Source organism: Pleurodeles waltl, chromosome 2_1 (genome assembly GCF_031143425.1).
Source record: "Pleurodeles waltl isolate 20211129_DDA chromosome 2_1, aPleWal1.hap1.20221129, whole genome shotgun sequence".
Lineage (NCBI taxonomy): Eukaryota > Metazoa > Chordata > Amphibia > Caudata > Salamandridae > Pleurodeles > Pleurodeles waltl.
This window is the reverse complement of record NC_090438.1, coordinates 275,066,378-275,089,217: the sequence shown is the minus strand read 5'-3', so window position 1 is coordinate 275,089,217 and position 22,840 is coordinate 275,066,378. Positions and strand designations below refer to the sequence as shown.

Sequence of the window (22,840 nt, the reverse complement as noted above, 5' to 3'; positions counted from 1 at the left end):
TGTTTTTTCATCTGAGGCAACTTCTTTAAGCCTAAATTGCTCCGACCTAATGCATAAACTTTAGACAGAATAAGTTGCAAACTGTGACGTTTCCAACTTATTCTGCCTCATGATCATACAAGTGCATTTGAGATCATGTCTGAGTTAAACATTTTGTTAACTTTAATATTTAGTTTTAGTTTAAGTTCCATAGTCTGCCGAGGAACACATAAACACCTCTTTAGATTAATTCACTACTGACCACCAGAATTTAAATAATCCCTTTATGAAATGAGATCGCGCTGCATATGAAATAAAAAGAAAAAGTAGTCCAGAAACCATATGGAAAACCAAGGAGCCTCGTATGTTTTTAGTAGTTGGTCAGTGCACTTGAGGAGAGCTAAACGCTGGAAAAGGCATGATGTATCCATACCTTTCACTAATGAAATCAAGCGAATTTTAAAAGGCAAGCCCACAACCCAACAAAAGTGATGGGCAAGACAGGGGCATGGTTAAAAGCCCGTAGAGAGATTACAACGGGGGCGAGAGTGCTCGACCCTAAAAAAGCTCAGTGTGAAAGCAGGTTCAGATTAGTAAGGCAGGCACTCAGTGGGCAGTATCTGAGGTGCAGTTGTAGGAGGGTGACCAGATTTTCACAACCAAAAACCGGGCCGGGCACAAACATAGAAATAGGACTAAATCTTGACACAATTCAGTTTTTTATATATATATATATATATATATATATATATGTTCGATGGCATGTGTAGCTGCAGATACACATGCTGTGCACATCCCGCCATCTGGTGTTGGGCTCGGAGTGTTACAAGTTGTTTTTCTTCGAAGAAGTCTTTTCGAGTCACGAGATCGAGGGACTCCTCCCATTTCGGCTCCATTGCGCATGGGCGTCGACTCCATCTTAGATTGTTTTTTTCCGCCATCGGGTTCGGACGTGTTCCTTTTCGCTCTGTGTTTCGGGTCGGAAAGTTAGTTAGAATCTCGGAAAAATCGTCGGTATTGTTTGCGTTTGTTATCTGGTTAGTTACAACAGATCGACACCAACTTTTGAAGACCTCCGGAGGCCCTTCGGGGTTTTTTCAATCCCCCTCGGGGCCTGGTCGGCCCGGCCACGTGTCTCTTCAAGGCTGATGGAACGGACCCCATTCTGCTTCTGCCCAAAATGTCATAACAAGTATCCATATACTGATCAGCATCTGGTCTGTAACTTGTGTCTGTCTCCAGACCACAAGGAGGATACCTGTGAAGCCTGTCGAGCGTTTCGGTCGAGGAAGACATTAAGAGACCGAAGAGCAAGAAGACTACAGATGGCGTCGGCGCCGACAGGACAAGGGCGTTTAGCTGAGGAAGAAGAAACCTTCTCCATTCAGGAATCGGACTCTGACGAGCTCGATCCCGAAGAAACGCCAAAAACCGTGAGTAAGACGTCGAAACATAAAACTCACGAGAAGACAACAAAAGCCCAGGTGACGCCACCGCCAACAGGCCATGGCTTAACCCGAAAAATAGGTGACCGATCATTGGCACCGAAAAAGGGCACGCTTGTGGCGAAGTGATCTGACTCCGGGCGAGATACCGCCACACAGCAATCTTGGGCCCGAGACAGCGGCTCCGAGCAGACTCGGCACCGAGACAGTGGCACCGAAATGGGTCGGCACCGAGACACCACGACGCCGAAAATAAAGAAGGTTTCCTCGGAGCCCAAAAAGGCGACCGAAAAGGTTTCGATTCCGAAACATCCAGCCTCGGAACCGAAAACAGGTTCCTACACAGAGGAACAGGGATTGTCCTCCCAGATGCAAAAACATAAGTACGGAGAAGAACTTGAATCAGTAGAGCCAGACTACACTCAAAGAAGGCTCCACATTCAAAAGGACACAGGGAAGATAAGCACTCTTCCCCGAATTAAGATGAAAAGAAGACTTGCCTTTCAAGAAAAGGACAAGCAGCCACAGGCAAAGGTGGCAAAACAAACAACTCCACCACCATCAGTGCATACATCACCAGTAGCCACTCCACCACTGATGCAATCCCCGACTCATACTGCAATGAGTCAAGATGATCCCGACGCATGGGACCTTTATGATGCTCCTGTATCAGATAACAGCCCAGACTGTTATCCTGCAAGGCCGTCGCCACCTGAAGACAATACATCCTACACGCAGGTGGTCTCAAGGGCAGCTGCTTTTCATAACGTCACCTTGCATGCAGAACCAATTGAGGATGACTTTTTGTTTAATACACTATCCTCCACTGATAGCCAATACCAAAGCTTTCCTATGCTCCCGGGAATGCTAAAACATTCCAAACAAATATTTCAGGATCCTGTAAAAGGCAGAGCCATAACTCCAAGGGTGGAGAAGAAGTACAAGCCACCGCCAACAGACCCTGTTTATATTACGCAGCAATTAACACCAGACTCTGTGGTTGTCGGGGCAGCTCGCAATAGAGCAAACTCTCATACCTCGGGAGACGCACCACCTCCAGACAAGGTGAGTCGCAAATTCGATGCTGCAGGTAAAAGGGTTGCAGCACAAGCAGCAAACCAATGGCGCATTGCCAACTCACAAGCACTTTTGGCAAGATACGATAGAGCTCATTGGGACGAAATGCAGCATTTCATGGAACACTTACCCAAAGAGTTCCAGAAAAGGGCACAACAAGTGGTGGAAGAACGACAAAGTATCTCCAATAATCAGAAACGGTCAGCAATGGATGCAGCAGATACGGCTGCAAGGACAGTAAATACTGCAATAACGATAAGGAGACACGCATGGTTGCGTACGTCAGGATTCAAGCCGGAAATACAACAAGCTGTGCTGAATATGCCCTTTAATGAACAGCAGTTGTTTGGGCCGGAAGTCGACACTGCTATTGAGAAACTCAAAAAAGATACTGATACGGCAAAAGCCATGGGCGCACTCTACTCCCCACAGAGCAGAGGCACATTTAGCAAAACACAATTTAGGGGAGGGTTTCGAGGTCAACCTACAGAGGCCACAACCTCACAAGCAAGGCCCACTTATCAAAGCCAATATCAGCGGGGAAGTTTTCGGGGGCAATATAGAGGGGGACAATTCCAAAAAAATAGAGGGAAGTTCCAAAGCCCCAAAACTCCTCAAAACAAGCAGTGACTTCCAAGTCACGCATCCCCAACACATAACACCTGTGGCGGGGAGACTAAGCAAATTTTAAAAACATTGGGAGGAGATAACAACAGACACTTGGGCACTGGCAATTATCCAGCATGGTTATTGCATAGAATTTCTCAAATTCCCTCCAAACGTCCCACCGAAAACACACAATATGTCAAAACAACATATAGATCTTCTAGGACTAGAAGTTCAAGCATTGCAACAGAAAGAAGCAATAGAATTAGTACCAAACCAACAGAAAGGAACAGGAGTTTACTCTCTGTACTTTCTCATACCCAAAAAAGACAAGAGTCTGAGACCTATATTAGATCTCAGAACATTAAATACCTACATCAAATCAGATCACTTTTACATGGTGACATTACAGTACGTAATCCCACTGCTCAAACAACAAGACTACATGACAACACTAGACCTGAAGGATGCATATTTCCATATACCGATACATCCTTCACACAGAAAGTACTTAAGGTTTGTATTCCAAGGGGTACATTACCAATTCAAGGTGTTGCTATTCGGAATAACAACTGCGCCAAGAGTTTTTACAAAAGGCCTGGCAGTCGTAGCTGCACATATCAGAAGACAGCAAATACATGTGTTCCCGTACCTAGACGATTGGTTAATCAAAACCAACACGCTAGAACGGTGTTCACAACACACGAAGTATGTCATAGAAACCCTACACAAACTAGGTTTCTCAATCAACTACACAAAGTCACACCTTCTGCCGTGTCAAACACAGCAATACTTGGGGGCCACAATCAACACAGCAAAAGGGATTGCCACTCCAAGCCCACAAAGGGTTCAGGCTTTTCACAATGTAATACAGGCCATGTATCCAAAACAAAAAATACAAGTCAAAATGGTGATGAAACTCCTAGGCATGATGTCCTCATGCATAGCCATTGTCCCAAACGCAAGGTTGCACATGCGGCCCTTACAACAGTGCCTAGCATCACAATGGTCGCAGGCACAGGGTCATCTTCTAGATCTGGTGTTGGTAGACCGCCAAACATACACCTCGCTTCAATGGTGGAACAGTATAAATTTAAACCAAGGGCGGCCTTTCCAAGACCCAGTGCCACAATATGTAATAACGACAGATGCCTCCATGATAGGGTGGGGAGCACACCTCAATCAACACAGCATCCAAGGACAATGGGACACTCAGCAAAAACAGTTTCACATAAATCACTTAGAACTATTGGCAGTATTTCTAGCGCTGAAAGCATTTCAACCCATAATAAGCCACAAACACATTCTTGTCAAAACAGACAACATGACAACGATGTATTACCTAAACAAACAGGGAGGGACACACTCAACACAGTTGTGTCTCCTGGCACAGAAAATATGGCATTGGGCGCTTCACAACCACATTCGCCTAATAGCACAATTTATTACAGGAATTCAGAATCCGTTAGCAGACAATCTCTCTCGGGATCACCAACAGATCCACGAATGGGAGATTCACCCCCAAATACTGAACACTTACTTCCAGAATTGGGGAACACCACAAATAGATCTATTTGCAACAAAGGAAAACGCAAAATGCCGAAACTTCGCATCCAGGTACCCACAAGATCAGTCTCCGGGCAATGCGTTATGGATGAGTTGGTCAGGGATATTTGCTTACGCTTTTCCCCCTCTCCCACTCCTTCCATATCTGGTAAACAAGTTGAGTCAAAACAAACTCATACTAATAGCGCCAACATGGGCAAGACAACCTTGGTACACAACACTACTAGACCTCGCAGTAGTGCCTCATGTCAAACTACCAAACAGACCAGATCTGTTAACGCAACACAAACAACAGATCAGACATCCAAATCCAGCATCGCTGAATCTAGCAATTTGGCTCCTGAAGTCCTAGAGTTCGGACACTTAGACCTTACACAGGAATGTATGGAGGTCATAAAACAAGCTAGGAAACCTACCACTAGACATTGCTATGCAAATAAGTGGAAAATATTTGTTTATTACTGCTATAATAATCAAATTCAACCCTTACACGCATCTGCCAAAGACATCGTAACATACTTACTACATTTGCAAAAGTCAAAGCTAGCTTTTTCTTCCATTAAGATACATCTTACAGCAATTTCAGCTTACCTGCAAATTACGCACTCAACTTCTCTGTTTAGGATACCAGTCATAAAAGCATTTATGGAAGGCCTAAAGAGAATTATACCACTAAGAACACCACCAGTTCCTTCATGGAACCTCAACATTGTCTTAACACGACTCATGGGTCCACCTTTTGAGCCCATGCACTCTTGTGAAATGCTATACTTAACATGGAAAGTTGCATTTTTAATTGCCATCACATCTTTAAGAAGGGTAAGTGAGATTCAAGCGTTTACCATACAAGAACCATTTATTCAAATACACAAGCATAAAGTAGTTCTACGGACAAATCCTAAATTTTTACCAAAAGCCATATCACCGTTTCACTTAAACAGTAGAATTACCCGTGTTCTTCCCACAGCCAGATTCTGTAGCTGAAAGAGCACTACATACATTAGACATCAAAAGAGCGTTAATGTACTACATTGACAGAACAAAACTAATTCGAAAAACAAAACAATTATTTATTGCTTTCCAAAAACCTCATACAGGAAATCCAATTTCTAAACAAGGCATTGCTAGATGGATAGTTAAGTGCATTCAAACCTGTTATCTTAAAGCAAAAAGAGAACTGCCTATTAGACCAAAGGCACACTCAACTAGAAAGAAAGGTGCTACCATGGCCTTTCTGGGAAATATTCCAATGACCGAAATATGTAAGGCAGCTACATGGTCTACGCCTCATACATTTACCAAACACTACTGTGTAGATGTGCTAACGGCACAACAAGCCACAGTAGGTCAAGCAGTACTACGAACATTGTTTCAAACAACTTCAACTCCTACAGGCTGAACCACCGCTTTTGGGGAGATAACTGCTTACTAGTCTATGCACAGCATGTGTATCTGCAGCTACACATGCCATCGAACGGAAAATGTCACTTACCCAGTGTACATCTGTTCGTGGCATTAGTCGCTGCAGATTCACATGCGCCCACCCGCCTCCCCGGGAGCCTGTAGCCGTTTAGAAGTTGATCTTGAACATTTGTAAATTTGTAAATATATTACTTTAAACTACATTATGTACATACGTATTCACTCCATTGCATGGGCACTATTACTAGCATACACAACTCCTACCTCACCCTCTGCGGGGAAAACAATCTAAGATGGAGTTGACGCCCATGCGCAATGGAGCCGAAATGGGAGGAGTCCCTCGATCTCGTGACTCGAAAAGACTTCTTCGAAGAAAAACAACTTGTAACACTCAGAGCCCAACACCAGATGGCGGGATGTGCACAGCATGTGAATCTGCAGCGACTAATGCCACGAACAGATGTACACTGGGTAAGTGACATTTTCCATATATATGTATATGTATTGCTGAATGACATGTTGTGTCGTTTAGTGATATATGTATTCATATATATTCACACACAAAAAAAGGTTAGAGGGACGTTATAGTTAGACTCACAATTCAAGCGTACAAAGCCATAGAAATTCAGCAGTTATAGTTATCTTAGTTAACTGTAACTTGCGCCCTCCTAATGCACTGCTTATGACCTCACAGATTGTATAACTCATTACATGGTCAGTGACATCACTGACATCTCAAATGACATCGTTGATGACATCTTACTGTAACTTATTGTATGAATGTGTAAGTGGGTGTATAAGTGGCTCTATGGGTGAATGACTGGTTCAATTAGTGTATGGGACAGTGCATGGACACGTGAATATCTGTATGGGTGATGAAATGACTGTGTGACTGTCTGTATTTGATTGAATGAATGGGTGTGTCAGTGACTGAGTGAGTGATTGTGAGAGTGGTTTTGTGTGTAAAGCAAGAGGTGTCATTCTATTTCTGAGTGAATTAGTGAATGAGTTACTCTCTAGTTAAGTCACTGAGTCTATTAATGACTGCAATTATAACTGAGTACCTCTGTCACTGACTGTATGTGAGAGTGAATATGTGTGTAAGTGGGTGTATCATAAAGTGAGTGGGTGTGTCAGTTTTGCATACTGGAGAATGAGTGAATGTGTTATTACTTGTGTTGGTGAATGAGTGGGTGTGTTAGTGGCTACATTGGTGACTGACTGTGGGTGTATCAGTGCCTTTGCATGTCAGTCAGTTGGTGTGTGAATGGTTTAATTGAATGATTATGGGTGTTAGTGACTATTGAAGACTGAGTGGGTATGTTAGAGACTGAATGGGTGAGTGTGTGGATGTGTTATTGGTTGTGCAGTTGATTCACTGAATGTCGATAGATGAGTGATGTAATAATTGTTTTTTCAGATTCTTTGTATGGGTGGGTGTGTTAATGGCTGTATAGGTGTATGAGTGTACGTGTAACTAGCTGTATGATTCTCTTAATATGTGAGTTCATACTGTATGGGTGACTAAGTGGTTCTGTCAGTGACTTAAGTGAGTGAATGTCTGTATATCACTAGTTTTATCTATGTGTGAAGAAATATGTGAGTAATTGTGTGTGCGTGGAAATAGAAGAGTTTCTATGTGTGAATGAGTGGGTGTGTCAGTGCATGGATGATATAATCAGTGATGTCATTTGAGATGTCATCAGTGATGTCCTAATCTTAGTTTTTTTTTGTTTTAGTGAATTTCTATGTTTTTCTTAACTCTATTTCCTAATTAAAACGTCCCTATAACCTTTGTGTTTTTCAGTGAATTTCTATGCCTTTTTTAATTTACTTCCTAACTATAACGTCCCTGTAACCTTTATTTTTTTCAGTGAATTTCTGTGGTTTTTAACTTAAGTAATTGTCATGATTATAAGTTAATCCAGTCACCGCCACGCATGGCCTTCGGCTGTGCATGGTGGTGGTTGGCAGTGGGCCTGAGGCCAACCGCCTACAAGCACACAAACTTGCACCATGCATGGCCTTTCACCTGTGCGCAAGGGAGGTTGCCCGCAAGGCCTGGCCTGCAGCCAGACTCTGCAGCCAACTCCCTATAACCACTCAACCCCATGCTGTGCACGGGCCTCTGGCCGTGCACAGCGCAAGTTGGGTGTGGCCTCTCTAGATGTGAGAGGGTGTATCTAGGGTGAGAGTGGCTGTCAGATTGTCTGTCTGGGTGAAGCAGAGTCCCAAGATGGCTGACAACACTTATGTTGTTGAAGTGTTATCAGCCAATCAGATCTCTGCACGAGATCGTTAGGGGTGGCGAAACCTTTGCGTCCCTACATTTAGAAATTTGGATTTTCTTAAATTTCTAAAAACTACTGAACGGATTTACACCAAATAACAAAAAGGAAATTTTCTGGACCAAGAGCTACCTTTCTGCCAAATTTGGTGTAATTCCGTCCAGTGTTTTTTGTGCTACCCCTGTTTAATTTTTCCTATGGAAATTAACATTGGAAAAGCTCTAAATGTCACCTCACCCTTTATCTTGTTCCCTGCTTGGCGGATCACCCCCAAATTTTCCAGACAGCAGCTCACGTGACTGTCAAATGGTTTTGGAAAGTTTTTTTGGGAGGATTCGTCAAAGGTCTGACTGTTGATGAGCCCGGCTTGTGGGAGACCCTATTCACCCCCTCATTAAATCCTGCTGTGCTGCTTGAATGATGCATGGCAGCAGAACAGGTGAGCTTGCAAATGTTAGGTTGTCTCAGGTGTGATAAGAGGGCCGAATAAAATGTGAGCCTGCAGAACTCTGTGATTAATGTGCACGTTCATCCAACCCTCTCTCAAAAAACGGACATGTCCTTGTTTTGATAAAGTGTCGGGACACCGGGCGGTCCTTAAAAAACCGGGACTGTCCAGGCAAAACCGGGACATTTGCTCACCCTAAGCTGTAGGCTGCTTTCCTGAGCAGTGTGGAGGCCAATGTGGGCAGTGTTTCTGCCTGAGGCAGATGGGCCCCTGTTACCTCCCTTTTACCTATGGCTAGACTGGGAACCCAAAGCAGCCCTGTCAGTTTCTTGTCTGACCAATCCCCGAGTCTGAAGCACTGCTGCCTTTGTTACTTGAGGCCAATATTGCAGCACAGCTGCAAAACTGGCCTCCAGTAACAAAACCTGCCCCCACTCTTCCAGCCTCCCGGAAAAATGTCTGATGCCTGCTACAGCAAGTCCGGCCCTGCTTTTACCAAGGAGGCAATGGTGGCATTCCCAGTTTCTCACTGGGCTGTCCCATTAATATATGCAGATTGAGCAGGTAGGGGCCGTGGGCGTGAGCAGAAGTGGCCTCACTTATATTCAAGTGTGATTCACCAGTGTGAACTAATCCATGCACAATGAGTCCTGACAGCATTTGCCTGTTTGATCTCAGTGAAGTTAAGAAAACATGCCTTTTTTAGGCAACCCTCCCCCCTTTTTTTCATAATACTTAAAACACTGAAGCAGTATTTTGCGAAAAGGCGCACTCCGAAAATGTGGGCCACCTGTTTCTAGGGTGCCCAGGCCTACCTTCCGTCCCAGTCTAACCGTGCGTGAAAGTAGCTGGGGCTGTTGGTGATGCACTTTCACTTTCATTAAACGGTCTTGTTTATTTAAGGGCTCCTGCACAGCATTGTTGTACTGCTGCTATGATTGCAGTACATCACAAGGACAGCACACCACTAAGACAGCACACCACTTCCCAAATATCAATAAATGCTACATCTGTGCCAGCCAGGAAGTGCATAGGGAGACCACCTCCTGGGGTCTCGCTCGGCTGTGAGACCCAAAGAACAACGTTTCAGCATGTAAATACTACAGCAAATGCCCTGTGACTACACAAAGACTCTTTCACATTAAATGGGCTATTTTTATATGCCTTTATATGGTCACTTCATTGACATCTGTTGCATGTATTTTTTTCAACTGTTTCTTTTGCCCACCTTCGGTGGTCTGGCAATAGTGCTGTGACTGAACCACAAGCAGGCAGTTTATTTTAAGCAGTGCTTAATTTGAGCCGGTGGGAGTCCCCCGGTACTTATTTTCGGGGACCAGCATTTATTTCTCACATCAGATATTTAGCAAGTGCGAGAAAGGAGAAAACATACAGATCGAAAAGAAGAGGAAGAGAGAGCAAAACAAGAGCTAGGGAAAGGGGCAGCGAGTGTCTGATAATGGATTAAAGGCAATTTTGTATTTCATTTATGTTTTGGAACGCAACCGATGTCCGCTTAAACATAATCAATATAAACAATACATTTGGACAAAAAGATAAAACACATTTAAGAATCCATACAGTGATAAAATACTACAGAGTATGCAGTGGTGCTTATCATGTGTGCAAATTACAGATTGCAAAAAAATGCAATATCAAGTACATAAAGACATAAACATAATAGGCAATACTAAACTTTTCACAAAGCTGCAAATTGTAGTGTACAAAAATCCAATATAACTTGCAAAGGACAAAATTATAATTGAGAGACGGGCAAAGCAAAAACAACTTATACGCAAAAGCAGTAAAATGATTTCATCCCTGCAACCAGGATTTTTAAAGTACTTTAAAAAGACATTTTAAAAAATTATCGCACAAACCATTTCATTAGGAGGGGCAAACAAGCAAGGTTTGGCATCAGTGGCCGAAATTATATTATGTTTAAGAAAAATGTGTTTCAGGAAACGACGTCGTGCAAAGAGCTGTTTTGGGCAAGCAAAAATAACATGATTCAAGTTTTGGACACACGGGAGACAAAGCTCACAGTACCTTTCCTTCCTGGGGGTACGCTCCTAGGCGCTTATGGTATAGCAGTGCTTAATTTGTGCTTGTTTTCGATGCTGAGCACCGGCACTTATTTGTGAGGGCCGGGGTTTATTCTTATGCCTCAAGCATTTGCTACAAGCAAAAGACACATATGTGAAAGACGGAAGAAGGAAAAACTAAAAAGCGTCATAAAGGGAGAAAGTAGAAAGTTGCAGGATGAGCTGAAGGGGCAGGGGTGGCCGTAAATGGATTGATGAGGCCCGAGATGGCTTCAGGATTACGCTGCCTCAGTATTCAGTGCTGGCAAGTTTAATTACAGCAGCCTGGTGTTTAAGAGAAGGGCTTTGAGCACCGGCACCTCTTAATTTACAAATTAAGCACTGAGGGGTAGTAGATTCAGCCTTAATAACAAAATAACTCTACGTACCCTGTGCCAAAGATTCCACATGAATAATGCTACCAGCTGTTATTTAGTTTCTCGCACACCGAAGGCAGCGTGAAATAGCTCTACTCCTACTCACTGTGAACAATGACCTCTTTAACAAATTTTTCAACACAGCTTTCAAAGAGGGAAAACCTCAACCGGTGATAGTTGAAACATTTCCAAGGTTTTTCAAAAAGATGGTATAGAAAGCACTTTTCCCTCTCATAGTTAGGAAAATTTCAAGCTTCAACGCTGCACGAATAGAGCCAGTTTCCCCAATATATTATTCCCCACATCCGAGCTGCTGCCAGCGTGAGCACAGAAGTTGAGGTAACCCACGTTCCAACTGAATAGCTGAGGGGGAAGCCATGGAGTTTAGATTACAAATTGGACACCAAATACACCCCTGTGTTTTTTTTAAAAAAAATCCCAACACTGAAGAACCATCACTTCAGTGGCGTGACTGAAAGTGGATGGACTGTGTACTTTGTGCACTGATAGAACCTGTGAACCAGGTCTCTGCCCGCAACATTTATAACATCTTTGAATGGCGGAGGTGTGAGCCAACCCTTTACTTCTGCATTGATTTATATGATCAACGCTGCCACACTTAATAGACATTTTTATTTTAGAGATAAGGATAGAACTAAGCTGTTTGCCTCCCCGAGTTTCCTGATGCTAATGTCCAACAGCTGAACTTTTTCTTTAGTCTCACTCTCCCAGTTTACTGTTAGCGATATTTATCTTTATCTTCAAATCTCGCTAAGCATTTGCATTCAGTGCCCTGATGATCAGTTGCACTTGCGGCTGGTTTCTGAGCAGAGCTCAAGCACTGGCACTCTTTGTTTCACTTAAGCACTGGCACGGTATATATGGACATTGTCATTGTGTGTTGATCATTTGGATTGTAGAATTGCAGCCCATTTAGCCCCTCTTCATTTCGATGTAGCTCAGCACTCCTTTTCCCCGAACCCTGTTAACATATTTCACTTGCCAAAAAAGGTCCGTTTTCTTTTTTTTTTTTCCCCTCTCCCCCCTTTTCTTTCACACAACTGGATATAATTTGTTTTTGTCAGGAGAACTACTATTAAAGTTATCAATGTTTGTTTCAGCTGATTTCTTGGCAAACGAGAAAAGTTGTTTGAAATTGTGTGAAATTAATCCAAATGATCGGTTTCTTTCTTTTTTGATAATCATTGGAGGCAAGTTTATATACATACCATCGGAGCTACTTGTGTGCATGCAACAAAATGCTCTGTCATCCTTTATCATGCAGATTGTTGCACATGGTCACAGGTTTTTACCAATATCTGATATTAACACATTGGTTAACATTTCCGGGGCCCTTTATAAGCAGCAGAACTTTGAGAGCCATTTGTTATAAAATTAAGTCTATCTTTGTTTAGCACTATGACAAATACTTAAACAAATGCAACATTTTGTTGTTCTTACAGACATGACTAACTGAATTTTTGTTTCAATCCAGAATTGTCTTTGTGGATTTTTTCCTTATGAATCTTATTCTTTGGGTGAAAGGATCATCAGCTGCAATTCCCTTCGGCACTCTTGTTGCAATTTTGGCAATGTGGATTGGAATTTCAGTGCCATTAACGTTTATTGGTGCATACTTTGGATTCAAACAGAGGGTAAGTCTCGACAGGAACCGAATCACCTACTTGTTTAGAAATATATTTGATTGGATTAATCTATTTTCAATGTATACAAATGAACCTATTAATTACTGCTAATATTATTTACTCAGAATCCTTACTTCGCCATCGCAAACCTAAGATTGAGGTGAAGCGTCACCCTAGTGAAAGGCAACTATATAAACCCTTTTTTGAGAACTTTGAATCATCCTGAATAATGTCCTTTTTTTTCTTCAACTTACACATTTCTCAGACAGACTTAATGGCCATGAGACTTCAGCTATCCTCTTGTCTTAGTCTTTCTTTGCTAAGATAGGATGATTTTTCTTTTAACTGGTTTGACTGTTGTTCATGAGTATATTGGGTTTATTTTATTTTTGGTATATACTCCCAGGCGTTGCCTTAGTAAGAGGGAATTCTAGCTCCAAGGAAAGGCCTGTGCTAGTCTTCCCTGCTGGAGGTTCTTGTGGCTTTTGGTTCTAGTTGCGTAGTATGCTAGGTAATGAGGTCCCCTCCTGAAACAGCAGGTTTCAGATCATGCTCTGACTATAGAAATCAGACGTTTGTCACAGACCCGCACTAGGTGTGTCTGGTGCCTGGGATCGGAACACCACGACTCAAAGTTGTGCTATAAATGCTTCCTCGTGCACCTGAAGGCGATCTGAGATGAAGCAAAGCTGTACATTGCAGAACATAGGAAGTCAACATGTCCCTCACATAAGTCACACTCCGGTTCGTGGGTAAAGACTCAATCCCGCTCTTGAGGCCATTCCCAGGAGAAGTCAACTTCGTGGTCACAGTCCTCTGGCAAGTTCAAATGCAGACACAGGAAAGCAAAGTGGGACTGACCCCTTCCTGCCATTCTGTATCCAAGGAAAAAGAGCAAGCCTCACTTTAAGCCCTGCTCTAGATCTCCAGTCATGGTGCCAATTCCCCAATTGAGCTCAGTGCACCCTGATTTTCCCAGGTCATGGGTGACAGTGTAGCAGATTGTAGCCTTCAAGGATGGCTGCAGCAGATTTTTGACAGACTATAGCCTCCCTCTGGTGCGCCTTTGGGCCCCATGAAACTGCTGGGGCCTCCAGTCAGGTTGACGATACCAGATCCATCTTGCTTGCCGTCTGACCCTTTGGGTCCCCTCCGGGCTCAGAAGTGACATATACTTCCAATCTGTATCCAAGACCTGTTTAAAGGCCCCTTACATGTTGATGCCGATGCAAAACCATGGGTTTTTGCTGAGAAACTCTTTTGTAGCATTGTCTTTTCAGCACTAGCTTTGCTCGTCTTGGACCACCAATTGTATGCATGGCTTCATGGAGGAGGTTACCATATGGATGCGATTTGAATATATTCCTTTCTCTCATTTGCTAGCTCCTTTTCTTAGTGGAGCGGAGCTGGTGGCAACACATTGTGGCATATGGAGATGAAAGCGAAGCATCCTAAACAATGCATCTTCGTGTAAACAATGCAATACTTAATTTACGCTTAAAGCCCAGACTGGTTTCATTTTGTTGTATTGTAAAAGGTCTTTTTGCGTCCCTCATTAAGGTCATTTGTCTCAAGCTGTGTCTACGACCTCCTGGAGGAAATGTAGATGGTTCTGATCTAAGATCCATTGAGCCAGTCACTAAATCCAAGAACATGCATCACTACTATTGACAGTGGTTTTCAGTAAAAAAAAAAAAAAAAATAGTATATCTTCTTCTACATTTTGGATCTATTAGAGTATGAATTTGTTCTCTTCAGATTTTGAGTTGTTGACTGAGACCTAAGTCTTGTTTGCTTTTCAGAACAACTGGTTATGCACTGTGGACCTGCATGACGCACATTTCCATGGCCCCGCCAACAGTATCTTAGGAAGTCCCTTCTGTTTATGATCTAGAATAAGCATTACCTGTACATGATGCTGTCTTTTGTTCTGACATAGTTCTGATAGTATTCACAAAACTACTAGCCCTGGTAGCAGGCTACCTTTCTATGCCAAAGGCCTTTTTTTGATTGTGTGGAGATGGATGTCTCAATGGAATTGGTGGAATCCCATCTGGCTTTGGTTCTCTGGCTGTCCGTGAGGTATAGCTTTATGATGTTCTTTACAGAATTATCTGATTTACTCAATACAATCCAGAATGAAGAGCCTGTAACTCCCCTCTTGAGGTTAGGAGCAAAGTGCATGTAAATGTCCGCCAGTGCCTTGTTTAGCGCCGAAGCCACGGATTTCCAGGATTGCAGTTTGATAGATACATCTTCCCATAGATTGCTTCTATAATTAATTCTACTCCTAGGCTTTAGACTGGTCTGGAAATCTTTTCCATCAATGCCTCCCCAGTGCTGCCAGGTTGTGCCACGTGGCTCCAGCTGCGAATCCTCCACCTTACATGGCATCGCCATCACAGGCATCAGTTCCTGTTTTCCTGTGCCTCATCAACACAGTCCAGAGCTCAAATGTCTTCTCTAAGGACGCCAGGCTTCAAGTCTTACTGACGGTGCTTTAAGATGTCCCATTCTCATTCCAACGGCTATATGTGGTGTCAGTTCATGACCTCATTCCTGTGATTCCTGTGCTTCTGTGCTTCCAAAGGCAGCAGAGAATAGGAGGCCAAGTTAATTTTGATTAAGACCCACAGGGAGACTGCCTCACAGACTCCATCTCACAATAAGACTCTTTATAGAGAACGTTATTCAAAGAGCTCTTCCCATAAAAAAGTGGCAGGTGGAAGAAGTCCTCTTATCCTCGAGGATGTGGTTCCATTTCTGGCATCGACTGGAGTATCAACGCTGTTCCCCGATGCCCAACCTTTCCTTCATGTTGGACATCTCCCGTGCTCAGGTGCGCACACAGGTTATACAGAATTGTATAGTATTTTTATTCAATGAACTAAGCTGATATGGTAATATAAGTAATGAGGAGATAATATGTTTTGAGGGAGGAGTCATTCTGTAATTGTATTAAAGAAAGATTAGGTGTTAGTGAATCTTTTTACAAGTGCACATCTGAGGCTAACAAACTGAAAAGCTGTGCCATTTGCAAACCAAAGTTGAAACGAGCATTGACAAACTACAGAGACTTAAACAGCCAAAGCTGCTAGGGTTGTCCAACATGTGCGAATTAGGGCCAAACCCATACTAGATTCTCAGGATTATCCCATAAAATAAAAAATATTCATGTAATCTCATTGGAACTAATTTGGATAGTCAGTGGTAATTCTGAAAGTCAACCATGGATTCTGACCTGCCCTCATGGTCCCAGCTGGACATCTTTGCCACATAATCCAAAACTTCCTTGGAACCCTTCTCCTTCTGTAAAATACATATGTATTTTTATGCATTTGTAGAATATCGCTCCTTAGAATGGAAATAGTGACTTCTTCCAGCTTTTTCGGAGCTACATGGGTTTCCTTGCATGCAGCAACTCTGCTTCAGTCAGGCCCAATTTAAGCATGTGTTATGCAAACCTTTCCGGTTACGCATTGCCTAATGCATAAACGATTTTGCCCCTGCTGCTGAGTAGATCAAGGGCACCCGCCTGTTAGTAAGCTTTGTGACTATTCTATTAGCACAGTTATCTCTGAATACTTCGGTATAAAACAGCATCAGGAACTGGCCAGAGCAGACTGTAGCACAATGGGAATAGGCAGGTGAGATGTTGCATCCAACACTGCTCACTTTCTCTAGGAACTGTGCAGTCACGTCTATGATCGGACTGTGCTTTTTGAGGGGGAAGAGCTGAATCACAGAACATTTATTGCTCAACACAGCTTTAGAAGCAAATTTGTTTTATTTTTAGAGCTGCTAAACGTGAGGAATGCAATCACATAGTACAGCAATCCTCCTTCACCCCCTCACTAGCAGTGGGTCAACTATCGGCCAGATGAGTACTGGCCCCAAAACCTTTGGTGCAGCCTGGTACATCCCACTGCTGGATTGAGTTATTGGTCAGTCTACCAGTAGCAGAGATTGACTGTGACTGACCCTTCCTCTCTTTCTTAGATCTTCATCCACATTCTGGCAGGTCAGCCCACCCTCATAACGGCACTTTGTGCAACTGCGTCATCCCAGCCTCTAATCCAAGCAGCAACCTCTACTGCTTGAGAAGTGAATAGGAGATTGGTTTGCTTGACGATGGACCTGGTGCAGGTAATTGCTGCTCAAAGTGTGCATGTATTTGTGTATGTGTGTGTGTGTGTATGCCATGCGAGTCTCACCAGTGTGTGCAAGCATGTTTAAGTGGAAGAAGAATCACTGTGCTTAGGGGACTCTATGTGTGTCAATCTACAGGGGATGTGTTTTGTGTCTACAGGAGTTCTGTGTCTGTGCATAGTGTAGGTGTAACTGCAGGATATGTGTGTGTGTCTGTGCAGGGCATGTATATCTACAGTGGATGTGTCTGCGCAGAGGTTGTGTGTCTGCATAAGAGTTTCTTGGTCTACCCTTGGGGGGGCAGGGGTGTCATGGGTCTAGCTACAGTGGGTGTCTTCATGCCTGCGTGGGGGGGTATGTCTCTAGGGGTGTGTGCCTGCTTTGGGTTGTGTGTATGTACAGTAAGTAATGTATCAGTCTGTGCACCTGTAGTGTAACTGTGTGTCTGTGTAATGGGGATCTTTTACTGAACAGTGGGTGTGTTTGTCTGTCCCGGAAGTGTGTGTGTCATTGCAGTTGGGTTGTGTATGTGTGCTGCGAGTATGTATGTCAGTACGGCAAGACAAAAGGGGACGAACTAATTAGGCTGGATGCAGGCCAAGCGTCTCATGACAGACAACACCTTCCCAACCACACAGAATTTCTTATTTCTTTTTTACTGCAACAGTGAGGTACTTCATCTTAATTTTGACTTCAGAATATTGTGCTATCAGAAAATAATATACAAAATATTGATGGGCGAAATTTTGAGAAGGTAATTGGTCAGTAAAGATTTACTACTCTTAAATCCAGACTCTGTTTTGGTCTTCAGTATTTCGGCAGCATTATGTTTCTATAGTAGATATTTCCACGTACAGCCTAAATGGAAGGATGTGCAAATATGCTGCAGCTTGTTTTTTGGACCAGTATATACAAACTACTGTACCTGAGGTCAGTTATTCAAGATCATTTATTGCTGTGTTTCAGTACTTGGAGAGAAAGGAGAATATCACTTTTCTGTGCATTAAAGTCAAGTTTACTTTAACATTTTTGCAAATATCACTGGTCAGCAATGTTCACTCTGATTTTCTTATCTTTGTGTGGCAATAAAGGCGCTTCGTGCACTACAGTCAAGGCAGTGTGCACTGAAGATAAGCAATACCTTAATATGCAAGCATGTGAAGGGTGCGGGCTACCAAATTCAGTGGCACAGCAAGAGTACCATCGGCCATAATTTAAACCAGACAAAAATTTACCTCCCCTTACCTTTGGCTTGGTATTAAGAGACCCATTACAGGGTCACAGTGAGCTCCTTGCACCTCTGAGCACCAGTGACACTGAACCTTGTGACCCTAATCATTCTACGTACCATTCTTGTCTCTTCGCTATTGTCATGAATCTCATCTCCTCCTTGCAGCTTTTCTTGTCTCAATCAACTTCTCTTACTTGTCCTTATCTTCTTTCTCTTTTTCTAAAGTTTTTGTCATGTCTCCTTGCGCCTCCTTATCTTCCCCACTTTTCTTTCTCCCTTTACACTCTCCTCTACTTCTCTCTCAACCTGCCTCCTCTCTCTTGCAATCTACATCCTACCATTCTCTCTTCCCCAAACTCTGACGTCCTTGGTTGTCATCTTTGTTTACCTGTCTCCTTTTTTTTGAAAATCTGTTTTATTCAAGTTTTTAATTTGTTACATTAGAAGAACACAACTACAAAACTCCCCCCGGATGAAAGCTCCTAGGCAGCAACCATGTGCAAAACCACTTAAGTACTCCACTAACGAATTTCGTTACCTGTGAGATTAACCTATCAAACTAGTGCACAGGTGTTGCCCTGATAACCCCCTTTCAATTTTATGCCTCCCATCTGGTTACCTATCACTTTCTGTTTGTTCTTATCGTCCTTCCTTCTTTTTTCCTTTTTCTCTCATTTCGATGTTTCACAGCCATTTTTTTTTCTCAGCAATTCTTGCTTATTCACATCTTCCTTTTTACTATCTCAGTCCCATAGGTCATCCTCTCCATACATGCCCCCTTTTGTCTCTACATTCAAATCCCTGTTTCCCCTCATTCTCTTCTCCAAATCTTCTTCCCTCCCCATGTTTCTAATGTTTATGTCCTTCCTGTTATTCTGCCTTCCTATCCTGCATCTTTTCTCTCTTTCCACTTCTCGTTCCTATCTTTCCTCCTTTTCTTTACACTCCTATCTTTATCATCATTCTGCCCTTCCTACATTCTTTGTCCATTTTCCAACCCTGGGACTTTCCTGTCTTTATTCTCTCGGCTTCATATCCTTCTCCCTGCACTTTTCTGTGTCCCTCCTTTATTTCCTTCCTCAATACAAGTCCTCCATAGTTACCCACTCCTCCTCCCAACCTCCTTCTATCCAGCTGTACTGTATTCCAACCTTCTGTTTTTCTTTATTTCCATTACCTTTTCACCTTATCTATCAACTTCCACTCTGTCCCGTTGTCCTATTTTGTTTTCTTCCTCATGGCAAGCTTCTCCACACACCCAGTGAATGAACATCTGGCCTGTGCACTCGAGGTGAGAACCCTCTTCACTAATGACCTCCCCCATTCTGAGTAGCCTCTGTGTCTTATGCGGCATGGTCCAGACTCTTACACCTCCTGATCCCAAGTTGCCTACCTCCAACCATTGTAGGTATATGTGGCCTAGGTTGCAAGCCGGCTCCCTTTGCCACAATGCATCTGCGGGTACCGTCAGCCTGTGCCAGGCCTTGGAAGGTACCTCTATCCAAGTAACCCTCACTGTGCGCATATACATGCCCTGCATTTCACCAGATGGAACACGTGTGCAGGAGTGCAAATCAGCCTTCAAGAGCCATGCGCTGAGCGCCCCCTTCTTCACAGACCTCTAACTCTATCCAATTCTGCTAAGGTTCCTTCAGTGGGCCTTCGGGAGCCCAGTGCAGATATCCACATTCACTCTGAGTTCTCCACAGTACTGACATGCTTCTTCCCTGCAAGCCAATCTATAGGATCTTCATAACCCTGCCCCTGTGATGACATGCCCCTCTCTGACCCTCAGCCTTCCAAACTGTTCCTCCAATGCTGTTTCCTGCCCTATCGTGAGAGCAGACTGATTCTCTGAACTCTATTTCAGATGGGTAAGGATTATTGTTTGCCTGGCTACTCATTCTCATTTGCACTAACAGAAGCGTACAGCCAAAAGCTATATCTTGAGGAACTGTTACCCAAATCATTGGTGCTCAGTCTATTGACCTTGGATGAAAGGCTTACTTTACAACCCAAGTCCAAAATTATCCGTAATCCAGCTCACTATTCCAAGAATAGAGCTGTCCTCAACCTGCCCTCTGCGGGTCTGGTGCTGCCACAAGACGCTGACACTCTTCCAAAGACCACACACATGTATCTTCTCCCTGCCCCTTCTATGATGTCCTTAAGTATGACTGACTCCGAGGAATGGAGGGAAGCTAGTGCATGAGCGAGATGCTGTGGGAGAAAGGGGTAACCTAGCAGTTTGCAAGCAGCTTTGATAATTCATAGGTCACTCTGCTATATTAGGATTGTATTTTATGAAATGCAAGTAATAAAAGGATCTCTGTGACAAAAGCAGTAACTCACTTAGCTATCCACGTAAATACAGTTCTGTTTGCATGGTGCACTTTCTTTGCAGCAAGCATATTGACCCTCGGCGCTACCTAAGATGTCAAAACTGCCTCTAGACAAAACTCGCTCTCTCTAGCAGGCCCATTAATCACCATTTATCTTAACACTTTTACCGTTGCCTGAGCACACAGCACAACCCTAAAACCAGCCCTGCGCCATAGGCATCCTGAACTCACCTATTTAAAGGCGCTTCAGCATGCGTTAATAAATTAAAAGGAGGCTCAATTAAAAAAAAAAAGTATCGTCCAAGTCTGCAAACAAAATAATCAAGTTCAAGGCGTTTATTTCACAGTGCTCGGATCGCCCACCTGAAATGCTCCATTCTGATGGATACAACTACCTGTGGATTCCTCACCTAATGAATACTCCCATGGCGCCAGCATTCGACGGAAATCTTCTTACTAGTCTCTGCACGTCGACGAGGACGTCACTCTAGCCCACGCGACGCCGTCTGACGTCATACAGGCAATAAGAGGTCCTCGACGACGTGCCGACGTCAGTTCCCTTTTTTCCGTGCATTCGAAACGGTTATCTTCGAGGGAGCAACTGTTACTTTTGTGGTTACAGTGTATTTTTGCTGCGTAGTCTTTCGCTGTGGTAATAATGTCGCAGAGAAAGTCTGGATTCAAGCCTTGTCGTGAGTGTGGAGGCAAGATGTCAGTGACGGATCCTCATTCCGACTGCCTTTGGTGTTTGAGCTCCGACCACGACGTCTCGACTTGTGATTCATGCCAGCACATGAATCCAAAGGCCCTCAAGGAACGTGAGGCGAAGCTGTTTATGGCGAAATCGAAGGAGAAGCATCACAAGAAGTCTTCTTCGCCAAGACATCGGCGTCATCGAGACTCCCGGCGCCGTAGAGAATCTCGGCGTCATTCAAAGGAGACTCGTTCCAGGGCTTCGGATCGGCGCCGAAGGACATGGGAGATCAGTCCCACGGTTACGCCGCATCCTTCGACGCCGTTGCCCTCTCCGGCGTCTCCGACTTCACCTGGACAGGCGTCGGTGATTGAGGTATTGGAGCCTCAGGTGTTATCTCCGGCGTCGCAGACGTCGAGGCCGGCGTCGGGGTCGCCTCCGAGACAGGCACCCCAGTATCCGGCTTTTCCCACCCCTGGAGCCGATAGTTCCGCATTCTTGAATGCGATGTATGCCATCTTCCAACAGATGGCTCCAGGGGGTGCTCCGGCTGGGCCTTTGGCCTTTTCATTGGGTGATCCTGCGCCTCTTCGGCCGGCACCCTTTATGCCCTTTCTCCCTTTTGGGAACGTGGGCTCGGCGCCGGTGGCCGCTCCGGTGGCTTCAGAGGGATTGGCCCCGGGGATTTCCATCCCGTCGACGTCGGGATTTCGGCCTGTGACTCCGGTGGGTCCATCTGCTTCGACTGCTCTTTCGTCGGCGCCGAAGTTACCTGTGGCGCCGGACGCGGCGTCGGTGGCTTCTGAAGATCGGCGCCGATCTTCGACTTCGGCGGAGGCATTGTCGACTCCGCGTATTGAACAACGGCTTCATTCGAGGAGACGTGCTCTCCGTGTATTAGAGGAGCAGGAGTACCAACGAGCCCTGGAGGAAGGAGAGCTAGAGGACTCGGGTGATGGGCTGCGTGGTCTGGAGTCGGCCAGTGGGCTGGACACTTCCCCTGAGTGGGATCTTTCGTCCCCGGGAGAATATACTGAGGAGGCTGCTTCCTTTCACGCAGTGGTACGGAAGGCAGCTAGTTTTTTGGACCTGCCTTTGCCGGTGGTGGAGGCTAAACAAAACCTTCTAACAGAGGTGCTACATCCGGCCTCAGCTGCGGCGGAGCCTCTTTTGCCATTTAATGACGCTCTGCTGGATCCGGTGTTAGAGGTGTGGAAGAGGCCGGCATCTTCCCCAGCAGTTCACAGAGCCGTGGCCAGGAGGTATCGGGCGGCTCCAACTGACCCTGGTTTTCTGTCTAGGCACCCTACGCCGGAGAGCTTGGTGGTGCAGGCCTCCTGTTCATCCAAGTCAGCGCCTGGTTCTTTCCCGACGGTGCCTGGGGACAGAGATTCAAAGAAACTGGAGGCGCAGTCCAAGAAGATTTTTTCGTCCTGCAGTCTGGCGTTGAAGGCCACCAACGCAACCTGTATCCTGGGGAGGTATA

General features: G+C 44.4%; 1 protein-coding gene across 1 annotated transcript in view; it reads left to right on the top strand.

Moving 5' to 3' along the window:
* Positions 1-22,840, top strand: part of LOC138263236 (transmembrane 9 superfamily member 2-like) — a 696,131-nt gene that overhangs the window by 483,966 nt on the left and 189,325 nt on the right. Inside the window, exon 13 of the mRNA XM_069212440.1 lies at positions 12,788-12,947. Coding sequence (XP_069068541.1) covers positions 12,788-12,947 — 160 coding nt within the window. The remainder of the gene's footprint in view (positions 1-12,787; positions 12,948-22,840) is intronic.